Source organism: Scomber scombrus, chromosome 1 (genome assembly GCF_963691925.1).
Source record: "Scomber scombrus chromosome 1, fScoSco1.1, whole genome shotgun sequence".
Taxonomy (NCBI): domain Eukaryota; kingdom Metazoa; phylum Chordata; class Actinopteri; order Scombriformes; family Scombridae; genus Scomber; species Scomber scombrus.
Window position 1 is genome coordinate 19,262,492 of NC_084970.1, and position 21,177 is coordinate 19,283,668.

Sequence of the window (21,177 nt, forward strand, 5' to 3'; positions counted from 1 at the left end):
TTAGAATAGAAGAAAAAGTAATTTTTCTTACAATAAAAATGTAAGTCTGAGCCTCAGGTACCAAATGGCAGCAAATGTCAATGAAACTTCATCAAAGTCTGAGAGCAGGGGTGTAGAATTCAACTATATTTTGACTGTTTCAGACATGCTGCATCAAAAACCCTTGATATTGTTCCCATGAGTCTTTACTTAATAATATTGACAATTTTTAAATTCCAGTCACCATCTGCAAGTTAGGGGCAACTTGCAAAGATGGCCAGTATCAATATCTAGTTTTGAGACCTTTTTTTAATATTGTGGTCACATAGTACATGTTCCTAAAAAAAGTTGTGTCAACAAACAGCAAAGCCAGGATCTGGCAGTAATATTCCAGTGTAGTAGCACTGGTTGTTTCTTGGCTACTGCTTTGTACCGCTGTGTGCTCTGGCAACTTAACGTAATGCACAAAGGAAGTGGTGGGAGATAGGTTAATGAAGGCCCCAACAGCAAATTACTCCCCCATTCTACTGCTAGGTTAATCTGGCCACCATGACTCATTGTGCTTAATTTTCTGAAGCTGAATCAAGCTTTAATCAACCATCTCGGTGCATGCATTGCAGCTCTGGATGTGTAGTCTTGGTCCAACTATGAAAAGAAGTGAGTTCTTTATTTAAATTTAAAAAAAATTGAAATAGATAAAACTGAAAACAATATGTAGGATTATGTTGATGGCCTTTTTTAAGGACAGGTTTCATGTTGTGAACCACATTTTGTGGCTCAAAACAGATGCAACTAAACTGGTTCCTGTTTGTACTGAAGGGCAAAAAAAAAAAAAACTGTCCTCTGACACCACTGAATGCTACAGAGACAGACTTAAATGTCAAATTTTATTTCAGAGATGAAGGCCTGAAAGTAATTCAAGTTGTGGCCTACGGGAGGTATTTTGCTACTATGTAGGGTTTGTTAGACATTGTTTGAGTAAATTCAACAACTTTTTTTTACAAAACAAGACATCCACATCAAGCATGACTTTTCAAAAAGAAAAAAAAAAACTCCTATATCACTTCATGAGCTCTATAATACACTAAAATAAGACATGTAACACAGGAAAACTGAGTGTGACATTGCCTTCAGGAGAATGGACTCAATACTAGGCTACTGAAAATGTACAAACAACACTCAATTGAAGGAGGTGATATCATCACTTGAAAACTTGTTACAAAGACCTAAAGCTGTACAATAGCGTCCTAAATACAAGTAAAACTTGTGCACGGGGTTGTTTAATGGTAACAGAAGAACTGTCAGGAATACCCTACACTGAGGTAAACACTTGTCTATACAAAATAAAATAGTGTTATCAACCTCGTGGCAACAAATGTGCCACCTAAAAACAGTTGATACTCTAAAAAATAAAGAGTTCAGAAAAGTCTTAAAATGTTCAGGTGCTTTAAAGTGGCAGATTTTGGTTGCAGTTAAAACTGCCGCGGCGTTCCTTTGAAGGGCTTGAATCCACCCACATTGCCACCGCTGGGAATGGGGTTGTTGGTGATCTGTACAATTCGGTTCATTCCAGACGAGGAGTGACTGAAGAAAGACAAAAAGATCATTTGTTAGACGGTGGAGACCGAGGGTCAATACTATTTAAGTTGTGTCAACGTTTGTGACTGTGTTACCTGGAAGGTGGAGCCATCATGCTGCCCCGGTTGTCTCCCATTCTGCGATTGTCAGGGAATCCTGCGCCCTGTGAACTTGACCCGCCATGCCACTCCTTCCTCAGTCCCTGCTCCCTGCTGTGACGTTCCACCACAACCTGGCGGCCAGAGCTAAATGGCTGCAGAGACAGTAAAGATTTGGAGTCATGAGCCAGTCTTATATGAACTGTGAAATGTGTGTGTGAGAAACAGCTTAAAGGCTGAACATTTGCTGTTATTAAGTCTAGACAAAGACAAGTATGATTTATTTCCTCAGTAAAAACAAATAGGTCTGTGGGACTACTGGTAGACTAATAAAACTAGACAGGAAATTATAGTGCTGCAACTAACAAAAAAATCTTTATTACAAATTCTCACTGATCAATATGATCCTCACATTTGAGAGGCTGAGCTTCTTTTGATAAATTCATATCAGCACCAGCTGAGTTATTAACACATTTTGAGACTTAAAAAAATAACCTATGGACATTTTAATATTTTATGAATGACCATGGCTCAAAGAAATGGACTATGACTCCAAGTCAGAAGGTAAACTGACCTGGTCACTCATCACCATGGGTCTTCCACCATCTCGGTCATTAAAGCTGCTTCTTCCACCTCTGGCTGAGGAACCTCCTCTCAGTGATGGACCAGGTCCATCTCTGCCTGATCGCTCTGCACGCATTCGCATAGGTCCTCTGCTCCACCCAGCACCAGCACAACAGCAGGCAAGAGATTAAAACAAAGATTAGTTTTCAGTTACTGGACAGCAAAAGCCAAATGATAATTGTTTTAAAATACATTACTTGAATTACCGCATATCTCCCTTGTTGGCATTCATGCCGCCATCATTTTTCCATCCATGCCCTCCATCCCTGGGTGAGCGGTTATGCGACATGCCAGGCATTGCAGCTCTAGCTCCCATAGGACGATCATGCATGGGTACGGGCCGTCTCTCATCTCTTTCCCTGCGGTCTGTGTCTCGGAGTTCAGTGCGTGGAGGAGGGGGCGGCTCAGCTCTGCGAACCGTATCAAAGTTCTTGGGGTAGCGCTCAAAGCCAGAGCTCTCTCTGTGAGGAGCAGGGCGACTCTTTTTTACTTCAGGCTCACCATCAAACCGGTTTCGTCTACAGACAAAACGAAAAAAAAGTTGGGATTAGTCGCAGCACGGCATTCACAGAGCCAATTCATTACTGCACACCCTCAAGCTTAAGACTCTTCTGCCAATCTGAAATATTTATTTTGCAGTTAGTTACCTGCCTCACCCACATAGGATTAAAAAATTCCTGAGGTGAATTATTAACAAAAAAAACAACAACTACATTTGCCTTTATGTACTCAGCGTTGCTCACAGTATACCCAATTAGAAGCCAATAAAATCAATAACTTTTTAATAGCCTACATGAGTGTGGGACCTGCTGACAGAAATATTGTCTCCTTATTGTAACATTACCACAATCTCAATTCCAGCTTCAAACACCTGTACCTGTCATATGTGTTAGGCTGCTCGACAGCAGGCTCTGGGAAGCGACCCCTCTCTCGGGGGTTGAAGTTTGAAAAGCGGTTATGCTGCCGGTTGTAGTTGGAGCCTTGGTTCAGACGGACATCAGAGTCAGACTGAATCTTCTTGTTGCCATTCCAATAGGAATCGTCCCTCCGACTGAAACAAATACAGACACCTTGAGTTTAAGGTTCCCACTTCTTGGGTATTTTAGGATGCTAAAGGTGTATCCAGTGCTGTGGTATCATTTATGCTAAATAAAATGTATGTGAATCACTGCCTCATGATGAATTGTCAAATAAGCCAAACAATTAGTCACAATAATCACACTATCATCCCAAACTGCTGAGGGAGAAAAACAGAAACAGTATATACCCGTGTTCAACTTCACGGCCTCTTTTGAGGTTGTTTCTCTTTTCCTGCTCATAGCGGAGCTGCTCCTGTTGCCTTCGTAGCTCCTCACGTTCACGTGCCATGCGCTCTGTCTCTTTACGGCGTTCCTGAAAATATTGATATGCACCAATTGAATTCAATTGCTATGGGGTGTGTATATGGTTATGCAAAAAAAACAACAGTAACACTTATAAAGTAATATATTTTGGGGTTGCTGTAAAATTTCTCAAACATTTGACAGTGAAAATGTTTTGACTTTTACAAGCAGGTGACTTGTTTCATGCTCACTGTACCTGCTCTATACGGATTCTCTCTCTCTCAAGCCTCTCCCTCTCCAAGCGCTCTCTCTCCAGCTTTTGTCTTTCCATCTCTAGTCTCTGGCGTTCCCGGAGCAGATTCTCCCGTTCTTCACGCTCCCGTAACAGACGAACACGTTCACGCTCACGCCGTTCTCTTTCTGCAATTTCACGTCGCCTAAAAAACAGATATACATTCCTTGACTTAGAAGTTAAAGTAGAACTGCAGCACGGAGTTTGCCACAGAGGCAGTAAAATATGTTCTATTTTAATACTTCTATTATCAATTTTGACTATTAAATGTGTGTAAACTTTACCAAATTACCTGCGTAACTCTACAGCTCTACGTGCACGCTCCATACGAGCCATCCTTTCACGCATCCTCTGCTCCTTTATCTTCTCAAAAGGCAGGATGTCCATGTCTTCCCCTTTATTAGTAAAAGGTCGCTGTTTGTCTCTCATCATCTCGAACTGAGAGGAGAGAATGAAAAATGTAGCAATGAATATCACTTTGGTGTGGGATGACAGAACCAAATACTTAACATTGTGTCCATAATATCGAAAGTTTTATACCTCTTCAGGAGGAATCAACCACTTGGGCCGTCTTTGAAAATTCATGTTAACAAACGGCTGAAAGAAAAAAACAGAAGCTCATTTTACATCTGATGACAAGAATAAAAACATGCTCTAAAAATAAACAAATCAAAGTCTTACTTTATCAAAATACCGTCCCCTTCTAAAAGGTCTCATTTTGCCCATATTAGAATCTTTGGCATGATCGGCCATCATCATCTTGCCTGGACTCTTTGCCCCTAGAGGAAAAGAAAATATAAAAAAATCTAAAAGCAAGCATATGATCATTTATTAACTTAACTGAATGCATCAAATTAGTTGAACGAGAGAAGGAACAGAACCTACTCCCATGCTTTCTGTCATCTTTCTTCGAGGAACCTTGGCCCGAGTTAGGTGAAGCTGAGTCAGATTTTCCACTTTTAGCCTCCTGTTTCTTGGATAAATCTCTCTCCTTTTCTGGCTGTTTATCCATTTTCTTGTCCTCTTTTTTGTAAGATGGCTGTGTTCTACATGAGAGGAGAACATCAGGTTAAACTTGCTTTCAATCAGCAAAGGATTCACTTGTCAATTTTTTTCTCACTCACTTGTTTGTCAATTTCATCCCGGTGGAGCTGCGCTTATCACTTGATTTGCTGGAACTTGCTTTGTCCTCTGCTTCCTTCTTTGAGGGCTCTTTTTTGAATGGATCATTTTTGGCCTGGGAAAAAAACAATACAAATCAAAACCAATCAAACCAAACCAAAACAAGAGCACAAAAAGGTAATATAATGACATAAATGACAAAAATTTCACATTAATAAAAGGCCACTCCACATCTCTGGAAACATTGTTGACTTCTAATACTCTGCAATAAAGTAAATCCAATCTGGAAAAACTGGAAAAGAAATCCATCTGCTTCCTAACTTACCCTTTCGACATATATCTGCTGCCCGTGGAGCTCTGTACAGTCGAGGTGGGAGACACACCGTGTCACTTCTGTGCTAGAAGACATCGTCACCAAGCCGTAGCACTTTGAACCAGGACTGCGAGCATTTGTAACCACCTTCGCACTTAGAACCTGTTAGCACCAAGTCAGAAATTTGGATTAAATGCATTTTTCTAAGACATTGAGCAGAAAATTGCAGTGACACTGTGCAATTGTGTTCAAAAACACAGCACACACTATTTACCTTCCCGTATTTGCCAAACAGGTTCTTCAGATCAGCTGCTTTGGTGTTTGATGACAGGCCGCTCACCCAAATGTTACGAGAGCTGCTGTTGCTGCTACTGCTGACAACTCCTGATGAAAAGGTTTCCCACAACAAATTCAGCAGTTAGTATTAATAACACAGATATTGCATCAAGTTGAATAAAATAAGTGCTTGTTTTTAATATTTCTGACAGCACAAGGACATTTCTTACCTTTTTCATCCTTTGCAGCTTTTCCGTCTCTGTCTCTTGAAGAGCTACAAAGCAAATGTTGCAACAACAAACAGATGAAATGAGTGAAAGAAAATAAAACCCTGGTTTAAAGTGACAACGCATACACCTATTGGAATGACACATCATATTTTGTACTTTTCAGAAAAAAAAATCCTGTAGGCAAGGCGTGGATCTGAACCAATGTCTCAAAGGCTTCATTGCTTTTCCAGTGGTGTGATGGGTCAGGTTGTCAGCCAATTTATTCCCTGGACCAATGAAATCTTCGGAGGTTTGTTCAACTTCACAGCGAATCATTTGACCAAAAAGAAAAAAACTGCCATCATGGGGACTAATGCTCTTTTACAATGCCTTTTGTAGAAACTGGAAAAGGCTTTACAACTGCTGGAACAGTCAAAGTAACAAAGTAAGAGGTGTTTTTCATCTCCTGGGTAATGCCACAATTTAACCAACGTCAGAAAAATAAATCAAAAGTAGTAAATGGCAGGATTAGGTACATCAGTGAACACTTCCCTTAAGGCAAAAAAAAAAAAAATCTTGAGGCTACCCACAATGTTGCGTTCTTAGTGAGCTGGACTTGGTAGTAGTATCAAAGAACTGACATAGAAAGACAAACCTCTTTGCTTGACCTGATGCCCCAGTAGTGGAGGGGCCTTTCTTCCCAGAATCCTTTTCTTTATCTCCCGTTTCAGCTTTCTTCAAGGCCTCTCTGCTGTCTTTCTTCGTGGGCTCCCTGGATCCATCATCTTTCTTACCATCTTTGTGGCCCTCGGTCTCTTCCGCCTTCATGTCATCATCTGGGCCCGTCTCAGCAGAGGCCTCTGGCTCATCAGTGCCCTTCTCTGCCTCTGGATCTGGAAGTTTCACATGTTTACCTGTTTCCAGGAGATCGTCCCCATCAACATCTAGGGTGATGGCATCTTCATTTTGGATTGAGACGGATAGGTGATCATCCTCAGCTTCTTTAGAGGAATTCATGGCTTCAGAATCCATCTCAGCCAGTTCACTCTCCGCCTCTGGCTCAGCCTCCTCATCCATCTCTGGGTCTGCATCCTCATCCACCTCTGGCTCAGCGTCTGCGTCGGCCTCTGGCTCATCCTCAGCATCCGCCTCTGGCTCTGGCTCTGGCTCATCCTCAGCATCCGCCTCTGGCTCATCCTCAGCATCCGCCTCTGGCTCTGAGTCAGCCTCAGCCACCATAGCTTCTGATTCTGGTTCGGCCTCAGCCAGGGCCTCAGCCTCAGGCTGAGCAAGGCTGTCCTCACTGGGTGCAGGCTTAGAATTTTCACGAGTACCATCATCTGTATCAGTTACATCTGGAGGGATTTAATAAGGATAAACATGGCAAGAAAGACAACTTTTAACATTGACATGTCGCATGTTACTTTACCTAAAAAGTAGAATAGAAAGCACATTTAGTGTTAGTGGTCATCGAGGGCGTAGACACCACAGGAAGACACAAAACACACAATCTTCACTGAAAATGGGGATGATTCAGTAGTCTTCATTTCTTGACACATCTAATGTACTTGAGTCACAATTCAAACTGAACGTGCAGATGCTTTTTAAGCGATGTGGTAGTTCTCCAGGTGGGAATCTCAAGCCAAAGTTCAAACCGGGAGGAAAACTCAGTTCATTCCTTCAGTTATGCTGGTCAGTCCATGGAAAGTCGTCTGTGATTTTTGGAAAATCTTCCATGTCTTCGAATATTTCTTCAATAATCAATGTCATCAATGTCTTATCAGCAGATTTCAAGAAACCCTGAAATACTGTCTCTCATCATCAAATCCACCCTGCTGTAGTGTGTCCAGTCAACAGTACACACCTGTGTACAAAAGGTGTGTCCTTTTAGTCACAAGAGTCTGTCCTTGCCAGTCCCTGGTCATGATGTATGGTAGGTCTCTTCACAGTACAAATTGTGCTCGGGTTACAGTCAGGAGCTGTGCAATACAGATGGATGTTGTCAGTGACGAATTGATGAAGTCTCTTGGTCTTTCTAACGCCTCATCAACCAAGGCCTCTGCATCTTGTTCAAGCAGTCTGGCTATCCTTGAGTTGCCCAAATCCCAGCTTCATTCACAGGCTGTCTCATCTGTCAAAGCCTGGAATAAGGTGCCTGATTCCTGTAGTAAAGGGAATTAAGTATTCGGACCTATGCAGTGCACTTGTCACTGGTCTGTCCACCAATGTTGTCAATCAAAATGTCAGCAGGAAAAGTGCAATGATCCTCAAGTTCTGTAAGTTGTTGCTTCTTCCAATTCATTGGACATAAAATGTCAGTTTGTTTGCAAACCTTTGCTCCTCGTTTCCCTTGGGAATGTAAGCAGGTGGGTGCCAGAGGCAACGGAAATCCATTGACACCAATAGAACATTTCTTTAAAATATTTATAGTAATCCAAGTAAACTTGGTACCTGAGACGAGGCAACCTGCATCCAATGATTCATGTGTGCGCAAAAAATGTTGAGTCGGTCTTCAGAAATGTCTTCAATAAGCATATTCTTGGTGCTCTTTTTAATGTATTGTGACCAAGATAGTGCAGTAGCTAACAGAGGCATAAAATACCAATAGATGCAAGTTATGCCACAAGTTTCTTGCCATCATATGCGCGAGCTGTAAAAAAGAAATACCTTAATGTTACAGTTTGGCGCAAGTGTGTCAGCATACATACCTTTTTCTGATTCATATTCCTCGCTTTCCTATAAAAGAAAACAGAGGTGAGGTGACAAATATTTCAACACAATAGGCAGAACAAGAAAAGGGAGTCGTGTTCAGAAATACTTTGTTATTGCATTTCAGTAGTTCTCCAATATGGACTTCTAGTTTTATCTTTTTCAGTGCCCATATTGCATTATTTAAGTCTCACATCAAAGTCCAAAGATACATCACTTTTACTTTTCAACGTTTTACTTTTACATTAAAATGTAGCTTTGACAAATATGTGGGCTACGTTTTTTCCCAGTCCTTTAAAAAGGATAACAGGGAAGAAGTTTCAGTTTTTCTTTTCAATTCTTGTGCATTGAACAGGACTGAGAAGGGAGGCCTGAATTACATGCATGAGAACTTTGTAGACAATACGCTAAGCATGGTATGTTTACAAGTATCTTCACTGCTTCCTGTCATACATCTTTCTCACACGTCAGACTTTGACTTCCTGACAGTCACCGGACACTTGTTGAAATACATAGAGGTTTGTGTGACCTCCTTTGGCGACCCAAACTTTTAAATATATTCAGGGTCCTTGGCTTCCCAAAAACCATGGAAACAGCTCTCACTATGGTGATCAGGCTCACAATTAAAAACAATAGTTCTAAATGCTTATGCCAAGGAAGTCTCTACAAGCATGGCACATCATACAAATCAGAGAGGAACGCATTATAAGTAGTAGAGGGCAAGGACGAAAAAAGCAATAAAGTTGTGATAAACATTAAGAAAGCAATGCCACAGTCACCTTGGAAAACACATCTTCCGTCATGGTGTCTGCGTCCGAATCCGCTTTTTTCCCTGAAAGATTAAACAAAGACAAAAATTCAAAATCCATGTGAAAAACATACAGAACATACAGACTTTCTAACTCAGCCCATCTCTATTACCTTTAGGTTTTCCACCTTTACGAGGGGGTGTGTCGGCTGAAAGGTGGAGCTGAATGTTTTCAGGATCTCCATCTTCATCCTCAATTGCCTTAAGAAAAAACAAGTAATTTAATCAAACCAGGCCACCCTTGTTGTTCAAGAACCGCAATCCCATGTGTTGTTTAATCAAGACCGACTAAACTGTGAGCTAGATAAACAAGAAGAGTTAGATAATTGTTACAAAATTCAAATTGAAGTGTTAAATGTCAAGGCAGCACATTATGCAGCAAATGATTGTAGTCAACATCTTCACTTCTATCTTTGAAATGTTTTCTAAATCGCCGGCCATGTGCCATCACTTCATCTCCCCAGTCATCTTAAACCGAAACTCTTCATAGATCAACACAACTTTAGATGTTAACATCTTTCATTGTGATCAAACAAACACATTTAAGGCGAGTCTATTTAAAACCACACTTGAATATGCGCACATGCCAAGTTGGTCCTCCACCTCAATTCAAGAGGCTGAAGCCTATCACGTGCAATCAGTTATAATACGATAAGCTTTAAATGATGCCCTCATTTAGGATGGTAAAGCCTCAGCTTCACTGCTGTCTTCTCATGTCTGAGCTGTTTGGAGGCCTTTCATACATTGTCACCTTTTTTTAAAAGGAGCCCATTTTGACCCTTTTTGCTTCACATCTCCAGTACTGCAGCAACTATTTCTCGCATTAATCATTTCCCAATGTGTAGCTGACGACGAGTGCTACACGACTATTTGCGTAGAGTTATCTAAAGTGTAGCTGGCTACACAGTCCAAACTAAAAGTACTCATTTAAAAATGTTGACTGTTAACCTGGCTGAAGTTGGCCAGCGGCGCAGGAAGTCTCTCAGCTAATGTTAGCTACTCTGCGTTGCATTCCCCGGATTTATCTTCCTTTCTTGCTCAAATAAGCTCATGTTTTGTTGGTTACCTGTTTCAGTCTTGCAAGAAGAACACTCTTTACACCCGTGCTGTCCAAATTCCTTCGTTTGAGCTCGGATTTAAGGTCAACAACTCTTAATTCTGATATTTTCTTTGACTCCGTGGAAATGGCACCCGACGCCATTTTACCTCAAGATTACTGACTCGTGCGCGCGCGCAGACTGACTTTCCTTCTGCTTCTTCTTCGTTGTTTATTTATTGTCATTTAAAGCCGCAGCGCCCCCCATTGTAGGGGAGGAGCAGGATAATAAAGAAATAACACTAGGCTATAAATCAGCGTGCCATAAGATATATCCCCGTGCATTGTGCATAATAAGCCAACTGTAGGTTGTATGTATCTCACAAAACATTTCACAAACAGGCAGTTAATTCCATAACGATGGCTACAGTTTTTTATTTAACTGCAGCAGCAGACTTTGTGCAGGTTGTCTTCTATGTGAGGCTTTTCAGAGTGACAGAGAATTTTACTTCAGTTACTTCATTTTTCATCACAATAAAAAGCCTATAAAGCAGTAGGGACATATTTCTTTAGCAAAGTTATCTCCTTGTTCCAGTCCACATATGCCATACCCAGCTGATGATCTTACATAGGCCACATTGCTTCTATTGTTGAGCTCGAGGTTGTTCCTTTAACCTACACCCAATCTTAAATTTGCCACACCAGCCTCAGATATTTGTAGGGGGTGAGTAGTCACAAACTCTATCCTTTGCACGATATGCAAAGCCTAGCCTTATGCTGTCAATCATGTAGTTTATAAATATAATTGTTCCTACTCTGGATCCATCTTAAAGCTTCTTCTCATTGCTCTGTTTGTGTGATTTCTGTCATATGCCTTGTCATATTACCCTCTGATTCTTATAAAAAAATGTGAGTTCAAACTAGTTGCAATGACATCCATTTGTGCAATATCACATTCCACTTGACAGAGAGATTTTCAAAAAGGTTTCGTTTAAAATATAAAAGGATTCATTTAGAAACATTATAGCATAGAAATCATAACAACAGTTACACCTTTCAACATACAAGGCACATTAGATAAGAAAGATTAATAATAATAACTAATAATAATAATGATAATAATAATAATTATGATAATAATAATAATCTTCCACAGTTGCTGTAGAGGTCATCAAGTATTTTCAGTTCTTCATAAGAGGAGGTACTTAACATTACCAATGTACATACTTTTCATTATTGATTGTTTTATTTTATTGATCATATCAGTCGCAAACCCCTTAAAATGCTCTAGAGATCACAGGACTAAGCTCTTGCCGCCAGGGGACGCCCTAATACAGTATTTGCAATCAAGGAAAATGAAACATGTCACAATGTTAAATTATCACTAATAACCTACTTGATGCTTCTAGTTTTGTTGACAAGAATATACTCGATAATGGGGTATGATCAACTCCATCCATATGAAATAAAATAAAATAAAGAGATAAGATAAGATATTCCTTTATTAGTCCCACAATGAGGACATTTACATTATTTACAGCAACAAAGTGAACATTAAAAATAGGAGAGCATCAACAAAAAAGAATTAAGAGAACAATAAATAATAAGTACAAAAGCAATAAAAACAATATAATGAGACATTAATAAGATAAGATAAAGATGTATCTTAATTGACCCCCCTCGGGAGAAATTCAAATTCACACAAGCAGTATAGTGGGAAAAAGTAGCAGCATAAGAGTAAAAGTGATCAAATAAATCAAATAAATCAAATCAAATCAAAAATAAACCAAAATACTATATACAATAATCAATCTCTGTGTAAGTAAATCTGCAATATATAGACGTGTTATAAGTTGATGATGATGACAACACAATAATAATAATAATAATAATAATAATAATAATAATAATAATAACTGTCGCAAAGTGTCGTAAAGTAATGCCTAGCAACCTGTCTGGTTGATTGGCGCCCCCTGGCGGCACAGAGGGTAGCGTCAATGTTGAGGCTGCAGCCAGCGAGCAGACGACCTGCTGGGTAAACAACAGTGGGAGCCTCGGAGGGCAGGAATGGGAACTTCGTCGAGGGCTAAATAGTGAGACATTTCTATCTTGTCAAACAGAAACCTACTATAGAGACCGTGCTAGCTTTTAAGATTTGATAGGATTCATTTGCGAGTCAAAATGGTTGAGGATAATCGGCTATTTGATGAGTTGAAGTTGAGCTAGCCTTCTCGTTAGCTTAGCTCGTAGCCATCCAAGGGCCCCGTTGCCTCTGATTTTGCTTCTCGGTTTTGCTCGGGACTGTGTTGTCAGTTTCACAACCCCAGCCACTACCGTCCTCGGATCGCGATCATCTGTGTAGGCCTATCCAAGTTATACCTAGGGGTTAACATGTAGATATTTGCCCCGTTCCTCAACAGCTTGTCGTTATATTCTGCAGGATTAAAACCTCACATGTTATAAAAAAGGACGGTGACACGCTTTGGGGAAAAAAGGATTTAGACCCAGGTACGTGTTGTCTTTGTTGTCTTCTGTCTGGAGTACTATCTGTCAGGCTAGCTGGCTCGCTGTCCACTGTGTTTTCTATTCATTTGATAGCTGACATAGTACTATAACTGACTAACATTGGATCATCGTATTTTTTTCAAGTTTATTGAGGGTTTTTTTGGCCTTAGTCACCCCAGCAACGTTTGTGGGATACAGACAGATAGACAGACAGACAGCAGCCGAGCTTATTGTAATTGTTTAGCGTTGTAGAAACTATGCTTAGCCTCAGATTCAGTCTCGATACTGTCATGCTTTGCTAAATAAATCTATGTAGCTCTGTTTTTGCTCGCCTGGTGAGACAGAGAGAACGATGTGTGTCGTTAGCAGCAGCTCAGCAGTCCTGGCTCAGTCGTACATCTTGAATTGTTTTACTGTTGCAATTTCTGTAACAGCATATTTTTTCTATCAGTAGCTGCGACCAGTTCAGTTAGATGTAGCCATGTTATATCTTACGTATCGTCATTTGATCCGTTTTATGAGAAATCTGCTTTATTCAGCCCTGATGCATGGAGAGTTTTTTCCTTCAGGGCTGTCCTCTGAGGCCCCTGAATTCATGCATGTCATTGCGCAGCTTTCTCTTTAGCATCTGAAGGACTAATACTCAGTGAATTGTGTATATAATAAAAAAGCATGAAGTCTGTGTTATTGACAGCTGGCTCACTGAATTCACAGTTTCACCTGATTGTTGAAAAAAGCTGCCACTGTCACCACCAGCCACATCAGCCATGTTTCCACAAAAGTTGCAGCTGCAGGTCAAGTGACAACCAGTTTGTCATTTTGAAATGAGCAGTGAATACTTGGTGCTTTTTCCTCTCTCTATAAGCCTATCGAACACATAAACCTGCAGTGCAACGTACGGGAGCATCATGCACTCCTGTACAACCTAATGCAGTCCAATGCAACGACACTTCAGCAAACACTACCAGGAATGTTGTATTACATTTTACTGAGAGAGGTGAAGTGTAGTAGTGTTTGTAGCCGTACTCAGAAATCTTGAAGCGTTCATATGAGTTTTGAATTTGGTAACAACTGAGCCCCCGCAAAGGATTAAAATGCCAGAAATACAGTTGTTAGGATTTTAAATTCTTCACCATGTTTTGCAAGTTTGATTTTGATGCAGATACAATCATATCAGGATACTGGCAGGCTCTTAACATTTGTAATAACTTTTCAAAGCAGAATTTGGAAAGCAAGACACCCAAATGTCTTAATGTCGTGATTCATGTCGTCTCAGCAAACAACACGAGATGAGACGAGGGATGAGCTTTGGTTTTATATTCTTGTGTTGTTTTGCGAGATGGCTGCATACACAGGGGTCCATGAGCTCCATGATTTTGTTTGCTAGTTATATCATGCCAAAAATCGTGGTAGGCTTGTTGCCGGCGGTGAGATCACCGCATGCATACTGTGCATGAGCCTCAACTTGTGTCATTTCCTTGCACCGTCCCTAACATTATTAAAACCCAGCACACTCAGTAGACATCACCACAGCCATTCAACTGATGAATGACATGTTGGAGCATCTGCAATAGAGATATCCATATTTGGATTTCTCCAATTACAAACGATCAAATTTAAGGTTTCCGCTGTGTGGAGTAGATGTTGTGATTTAAGATAGATTATAGTGGACAGTTGATTTGTCACACTATTTCATCTCTGTAGGTTAAGCATTAACTCAGATTTTCTCTATTGGTATTGTAAGCATTTGTGTAGGGAGTAGGATAAATTAATTTGTCCTGTGTGCGTTTTTAGAAGTCGTACTACATTAATAGACCTTTTTGTATCTAGGTTGTTTTTTTAAATTTAAATGAGCTTTTTTGTTGTTGTTGTTTTTGTATTTGTATATTGTTTAGATATATATGTTCTTTAAAAGGCTGTGATATGAGGACACCAAATGTGATACTGCAAGACTCACCTACTGTCTATCAAAATATCTGTAGCTGAGGAAGAGTATCACTAGAGTACCACTAGAATAGCTTTTTTTTTTTTTTACAGCTAGAGTCAGTATGACACTAAATTAAAAATGTATCGTCTTTTTATTCTAGAAGAAGCTTAAGCATTGCTATGCTGGTAGTTGGCGTAGTTCTGGGAGCACTTGTACTGCTGTGAAAACAGCAGTACACATTTCCTCCCAAGTTCTACCCCATAACATGGCTTAAGTGCCTCCTTTTGTTCAGTTTTTACTTGTTGGTGCACACGAACGTACGCAGAAACAAAGCCAAGACAAAAACATGAGAATCAGTTTGATGGTGGATATTCCCTTTGAGGTCCATTTTCATTTAGTGAGATTAATGCGTTGCCTTGAGTCAACAATAAAACACATCAGTATTGACTCAGATGTTAATTTTGACTCAACCTGTGGGTACTTATTTTCTATCTTGCGTTACGCTGTCTTAATTTATGAGTGTTTGTGAATGAACGCATTGCCTCACATTACACATGAAATATTGTGAATGGCATACTAATGGTTTTTGGCTTGTGTGCTGCAAGTTGGTCAATAAAGTGCTTGTAAAAGTATAATAATTACGTATTTGGTTAAATGCTAATCTGATATACTCTACAGTTGCTGTTATGTTTGACAATGCAGAGCAAACAGCATGAGAACTTAAATGATCACATTATCTGCATTATGGAAACATTTTAATGAGAGCGATAACAGGTTTTTAATATACTTTAATGTAACAGATTTTGGCCACTCCTTTATGCTCTTTGTATCATCCTCATCTAATTTATGGAGTTGATTTTTATCAGTTTTTCTAATTCCTTTGCCAAGCCCACTGTAACTGTTAGTAGTAGGGATGGGGGGGGGGTAATAGTGACTTACTGGTCATTTAAATATGTCTGCCATGTCCTTGTTTTCAAAAAGTACTTCTTGTGTAAACTATGATTGGTGCATTGGATCAGCTTTGCCCAAAAAAACGTCAAATAAGCTTTGTGTCTGATTTCAGTAGGAGTCTACCTAAACCTCTGCAATAACCAAAGCTTTGGTAGTTATCCTTAATTTGTGCTGGCTGATCGTTAAGATTAAGTATTTGCTTGCATTCAGTAAATGTGTGTAATGTTCTTATGGGTTGAGTCCATAATTTAAATATTTGGTCATATTTACTTATAACTCCATGAAGCAGCTCTCACCATGTCATCTAATAATGTAAAGATTGTGAGCATCCTGCAGAGTCGAGTTGACAAGCTTCCTGACTTTATCACAGATATTGGTGACTGATACATTTACTTGATAATTTATCCCAGTACTGCATGGATGAAGTAGAACTTATAATATTTTTAGAGCTCATTGGTCAGAACCCATAATTAGATTTGAACACTAGTCCTGTTTATTTTTTGTTGTGGTCTTCAGTGTCATTTGAGAAGCCGTGTAAAGTCTTAATCATGTCATCGTCGTAATGATCTACTCTTTGGTAAACATCCAGCGTGGCGGCTTGTGTGCTTGAAATTTAACTCTTTTCCTTTCCTATTTATTTTAGAATTAGTGAGATGCAGTGGATAGACGCCTAGGAACTGATGCGAGTGTACTTGGTGTTTTCCCTGTGAGGACGGAGCTGCCACCATGAAGAGTGAGGTGCCATCTGAGGCCTCCAGCAGACAGGAGCATCTGAAGGAGCCATTGGTGAACCCAGAGCCCATGGAGGCAGCTAAGAGCTTCCCCAACAACATGGAGGTGATCGGAAAGGCAGGCAGCGAATTTGGAACCCTGTGTGCTGAGACCAGGCATCGGACCCTGAGGGAGACAGGGACGCACAGAGACTCAGAGAAAAGCCTCCCCGGGCGCAGAAAAAGAAAAGGCCAACAGGCAGGGCCATCAGACTGTTCGCTGAAGGAGGGCCACATTAGTGAGAGTTCACTGGCCCCTCAGCGTCCTAGGGTAGAACTTTTACAGCACCCCAGTGAGGACGACCATAATCACGAGTCCTCTTTTAGTGACTGGGCTTCCTCCCCATCCTCCAGCCTGCGATTTGGGGACTCGGACACACTTAGCTCAGAGGAAGAGGGGGAAGCTGGAGCAACAGGGGGCCAACAGAAGGCTCCTGCCCTGATGACAGGAGGAGCCACTGGAGTCGGTCTGCGTCCCGTTCGACCTGTTCTGGGTCGAACTCGGGGTAACCGCTCGCATAAGTGGGTGCGGTCTGAGGCTGAGCCTGTGCTGCTGAAGCGACCGTGTCTGAGCAGCCGGCGGCCTCTGCATAGGAAACGATTTGTGAAATCAGTTCCTGGAGGGGGTCAGCGGACTCAGAAGCAAAAGGAGCGACTACTACTGCAGAGGAAGAAACGTGAAGTGATTGCACGTAGGAAATATGCTCTACTCCACAGCACCAGTAGTTCCAGCGAAGAGCTTAGCAGTGAGTCGTCCTCCCACTCCTCTTCTGAAGCTGAGGATGAGCTGTATGTAGATGTCAGCAGCACCAGCAGCCAGACCAACAGTGCTACAGTAGCCACAGGTAATTACAAACCCTGACTCTCTGTTATATCTTTGTGTTGATCTTTTACAGCATGAGATGTTAATGTGGGCTTTATCATGTGGTTGAAAGCATTAACCAGCATTACTGTGTCTCTACAAGAGACATTTGTTCTTGTACTTTTAGGGCTTTCAAAGTTGGTGTAGTAATGGGTAAAATGAATTTATTGAATTGATCACCAGTCAATAAAAGAAAATGTAGATAGTTTATACACTACATAAAACATTTCATTTCGTTACTCATTTTGATCAGTATATTTATTTTTTCCCATTTGGAGAGCTGTTTTACCCTATTGTCTTTACTGTAGTGACACCCTCATTAAAAACCATATTTCATCTTGTAGCTCGATTACTGGTAAGGCCCTGAGAATTGCAAAATAATGAGCGATGTTTTTGAATTGTATGGCGTAATGAACATTGCAAGCAGCCTCAAGTGGCTGCTAACCAGGTTTTAGGCTGTGAGGGTTACACAATTATATAGACATATTTATTTGTATAATTTATGTGTTATGTTAAAAAATAAGCAAAGAGTTTTTGGCTGTATAATTTAGCTCATATGCACCAAGATCCATAATGTTGCAGAAAGACAATCACAACCAGCATGCATTAACATATATTAGTCAAAGTACATTAATGCAATGTGAATAAATGTGCACTGAAAAGCAGAACAGGAAAACAGAAAAGGCTATTCCTAGAGAAGTCGTCAAGATATGTTGTAAACTTGCAACATAAGCTTTGAATCAGTAAACAGGTTGTTGGTGTTGTACACTTTAAAAGTTTAAATGTAATGTCACAGTTTATCTAACTACTAAACCCTATATGTCAGTTCAGTTCACTGTAAAATTAGCAATTACTTGATCATTTTCTAACTAAGACGATGCATTAGTGGTTCCCACATAACACAGGACTTGGGGTTGTCAAGTTGTATGTAAAAGAAGTGTGATAATTATACGTTCTCATCATCTCTCATGATCTATGATGATGTCATTTAGATCACAAATAACCCGGCCGTCCATTTAAAATGGTTGCTTAACCCCGCTGTCGTTTGTTCAATGTCTATACAAATACCCAAGAAAATTGTTAGACTTATTATAGCTTTTGATGTGAGTTTTGCTCAAACATGATACATGTGAGAACATGTATATACATACTGGATGTATGTTGTTTTAATGGCATGGTCTGGTGTGGGTTGTTGATCTGAAGGCTCTGCTGATAAAGAAACAGCTACTCCCCTCCACTGTTCAGGGCCCCACACCTGGCAGGCTGTAATGGAAACTACAGATTTCTGTACCTGTTGGAACAACAGGTTTATGTAGCTCCCACATCTGAGCTATAGCTTTCTTCCCTCACTACACAAGCACAGTGTGCATACGAAGGGCACCTTCAGTTTTCTGGTCTGAAATGGTCAAGCATTAACAGTGTATGCTTTATGCTTTGCCTCACCTCTGCCACAGTTCATTGTTTACTTCATGTAGCCATTTAGGCTCTGCTGCTGTGGCCCTATGGGAGAATGGAAAGTTAGTTGTTGTGCCTCTATGGTGGGAGACAGGTGGGAGAAAACTCAGACACTGTTGAGCGGCAGCATTTGCATAGAAACAACAGGTCTCGGAGGGAAAACAAGGCATTTGTTTACAGCGAGGGGAAGGCAGGGAGGCAAGTGATGAAATCAGCCTTCTAAATGTTCAGCGTTAGTGAAGTGCATCCTACGTCTTACTTGAGGTCATCTGGAAATATTAAAACATACCCACATAAGTTATTTTTTCATTAGATAAAACAAATGCTCCACACCTGCACTTGTGCACACATCTGGTGATTTGTCACATTTCATTTTCAACATCATCAATAACAGTTATAAAAATGGATCAGTCTCAAAAATATTGCTTGTGCATGTATAACCTGTTCAAGTTGCCACCCAGGTTGGACTCAATGTAATGTTATATAGTCATGTTAAGACTAGTAAGTGGTGTTATTATATTACATTAAATATTTGTTAAAGTTGTCTCCCAGGTTTGAAGGTGCTGTTGTTTTTGTAACCATGTGAAAGCTTCACCAGAGTCCCGTGTAGCGAGACTTGCAGAGGGTGCTTAGCAGCAGTTCTCAGGAGACAATTGCAATAGACATCACAGTGGGGAATTATGGATTTCACTTGCATGGCAAAGTCGCTGGGCACTGTGCACAAAAACACAGCCCTATAATACTGCAGGACTGTTAGCATGTTAGTCTGTCATGTAAGTATCGTGGCATTTACTTTAAAATGCCTTTTTTCAGTTCTTTCAAAAATACGTTGACAATGATACAGACGATTACCTCCCATTAAGGTTTGTCTTGAGACTTATATTCAAGGCTGAAAAACGTGGGTGAGAATTTGTATATTTTAATCATGCACCAGATATGCACAAATAAATATTGTCTGCATTGTATGCCATATATTATTCGAATTGCTGTGAACTTTATGTAGAGATTCATGACTAGGCTTAACTCTAAGATAAATGTATAAGTTAAGCTAGGGGTCCAATAAAACAAAAAAAAAAGGAACATGCAATCTGTTTGGGGAGGATTTGCATGTGATACCGGCACCACCTCCATTCGGGGGGTTGAGGAGAATGATGCATTTGTCTCATTAGTTTTCCACGACTTGGTTCCTTGAGTATGATGTGGATGGCATTAATACAGCGAGAGCCCAAAATATGAAGTATTGACAGGGATCTTCATTGAGTGCGTGTGGTCAATTTAATTTTGAGATTTAAATAATATATCATGTCTCGTTTTTTAAAAGTGATTGTTTGAGAGAGTAGATGTACTTATGACATATTAACGTGTAAGTGATCAAATTTTAAAGTTTAAAATCTCTCATTCACAATTCATTTTGATGTGTTAACTGCTCTGCACATTTGTGTCGTGTGTAAAAACGTTCACTACTGATTTGAACTCATTTTAAGGAAATATTAATAATTTTGTATTAAGAATATAACCATCTCTACTCTCTTCCCTCTGATCTCAACATTCAAGCATTTACACAAACCTGAGGTGGCTCTAATGATATTAAATCCAATCAGAGATAAAGCGAGATGTGCTGCATAGGGAACCAGTCACAGGACAGATTTGTTAGTAGTGCCAAAAAAAGTCCAGTGCAAACAGAACTGAGGTCTGATGACCTACATTTCTCCTGTGCCCAGCGTTAAACTGTTAGCCCAATGACACTACTGTTAGCATGAAATATAGATGAAATTGGAGAAATGCTATCTGACCAATTACACAATTCAGTTGGTATTAAACTAAGCTATTAATTTCGCAAGGTTTTGAGTGAGACTATAAAATGCTAAACAGTTCAGCCACCATTAATGTGAACATTTCCTGATTTAATAAAACTGTGTCAAAATCCACTGAAATGTAGACAAACTTTTGAAGAATACAAGCGATACGTTTTCATTTCAAGTATGTCTTTTTTGATTTTATTGTTGTTGAATCCTTTTCGTGGCTTTGTCAGATTGTATGCAATATGTCAGTACAATAATCCAACTGTCCCGCTCAGGTGCACTGGATGAAGATGTGGTGGTGATTGAGGCAACACCGGCTCCAGCTCCAGCTGTCCCTGCCAGTGAGGAGATCAACGTCACCTCAACAGACAGTGAAGTGGAGATCGTCACTGTTGGAGATGGTTTCAGGTACGCACCCAAGCTTTTCCAGTGAGCTTTAAAAAATAATGTGTTTGCTATGACTAACTATCAGGTTGTATGGATATGGAGGGGAATATAGCAGAATAGTAAATTAATTTTTTATTTCTTAATTTTATGCA

General features: G+C 40.2%; 2 protein-coding genes across 5 annotated transcripts in view; one reads left to right on the top strand and one right to left on the bottom strand.

The window, feature by feature from the left end:
• Positions 1-854: 854 nt before the first annotated feature.
• Positions 855-10,531, bottom strand: sltm (SAFB-like, transcription modulator). Of its 2 annotated transcripts, XM_062422505.1 has the most exons (20): positions 10,397-10,531; positions 9,444-9,531; positions 9,302-9,354; positions 8,522-8,549; positions 6,469-7,168; positions 5,835-5,878; positions 5,603-5,712; positions 5,341-5,490; positions 5,018-5,130; positions 4,779-4,939; positions 4,575-4,672; positions 4,434-4,490; positions 4,186-4,331; positions 3,858-4,038; positions 3,547-3,671; positions 3,157-3,330; positions 2,486-2,797; positions 2,230-2,368; positions 1,653-1,810; positions 855-1,563 (listed from the first exon to the last, which is right to left on the bottom strand). In XM_062422505.1, exons 1-20 carry the CDS (start codon positions 10,529-10,531, stop codon positions 1,452-1,454), a joined length of 3,084 nt encoding a protein of 1,027 aa, XP_062278489.1. In that variant the 3' UTR covers positions 855-1,451. The 2 variants fall into 2 exon arrangements, with proteins under 2 accessions (XP_062278489.1, XP_062278497.1); XM_062422513.1 differs by lacking the exons at positions 8,522-8,549; positions 9,302-9,354; positions 9,444-9,531; positions 10,397-10,531 and adding an exon at positions 7,243-8,451.
• A 1,858-nt stretch (positions 10,532-12,389) lies between these two features.
• The window catches only part of rnf111 (ring finger protein 111), a 29,838-nt gene continuing 21,050 nt past the window's right edge, over positions 12,390-21,177 (top strand). For 2 of the 3 annotated variants that reach the window (XM_062422525.1, XM_062422541.1), the window contains exons 1-3: positions 12,413-12,874; positions 16,393-17,364; positions 20,914-21,046. In XM_062422525.1, coding sequence (XP_062278509.1) covers positions 16,476-17,364; positions 20,914-21,046 — 1,022 coding nt within the window. In that variant the 5' untranslated portion in view covers positions 12,413-12,874; positions 16,393-16,475. Of the gene's footprint in view, positions 12,875-16,392; positions 17,365-20,913; positions 21,047-21,177 lie in introns of all 3 variants that reach the window. The other variant, XM_062422534.1, reaches the window with a different exon arrangement.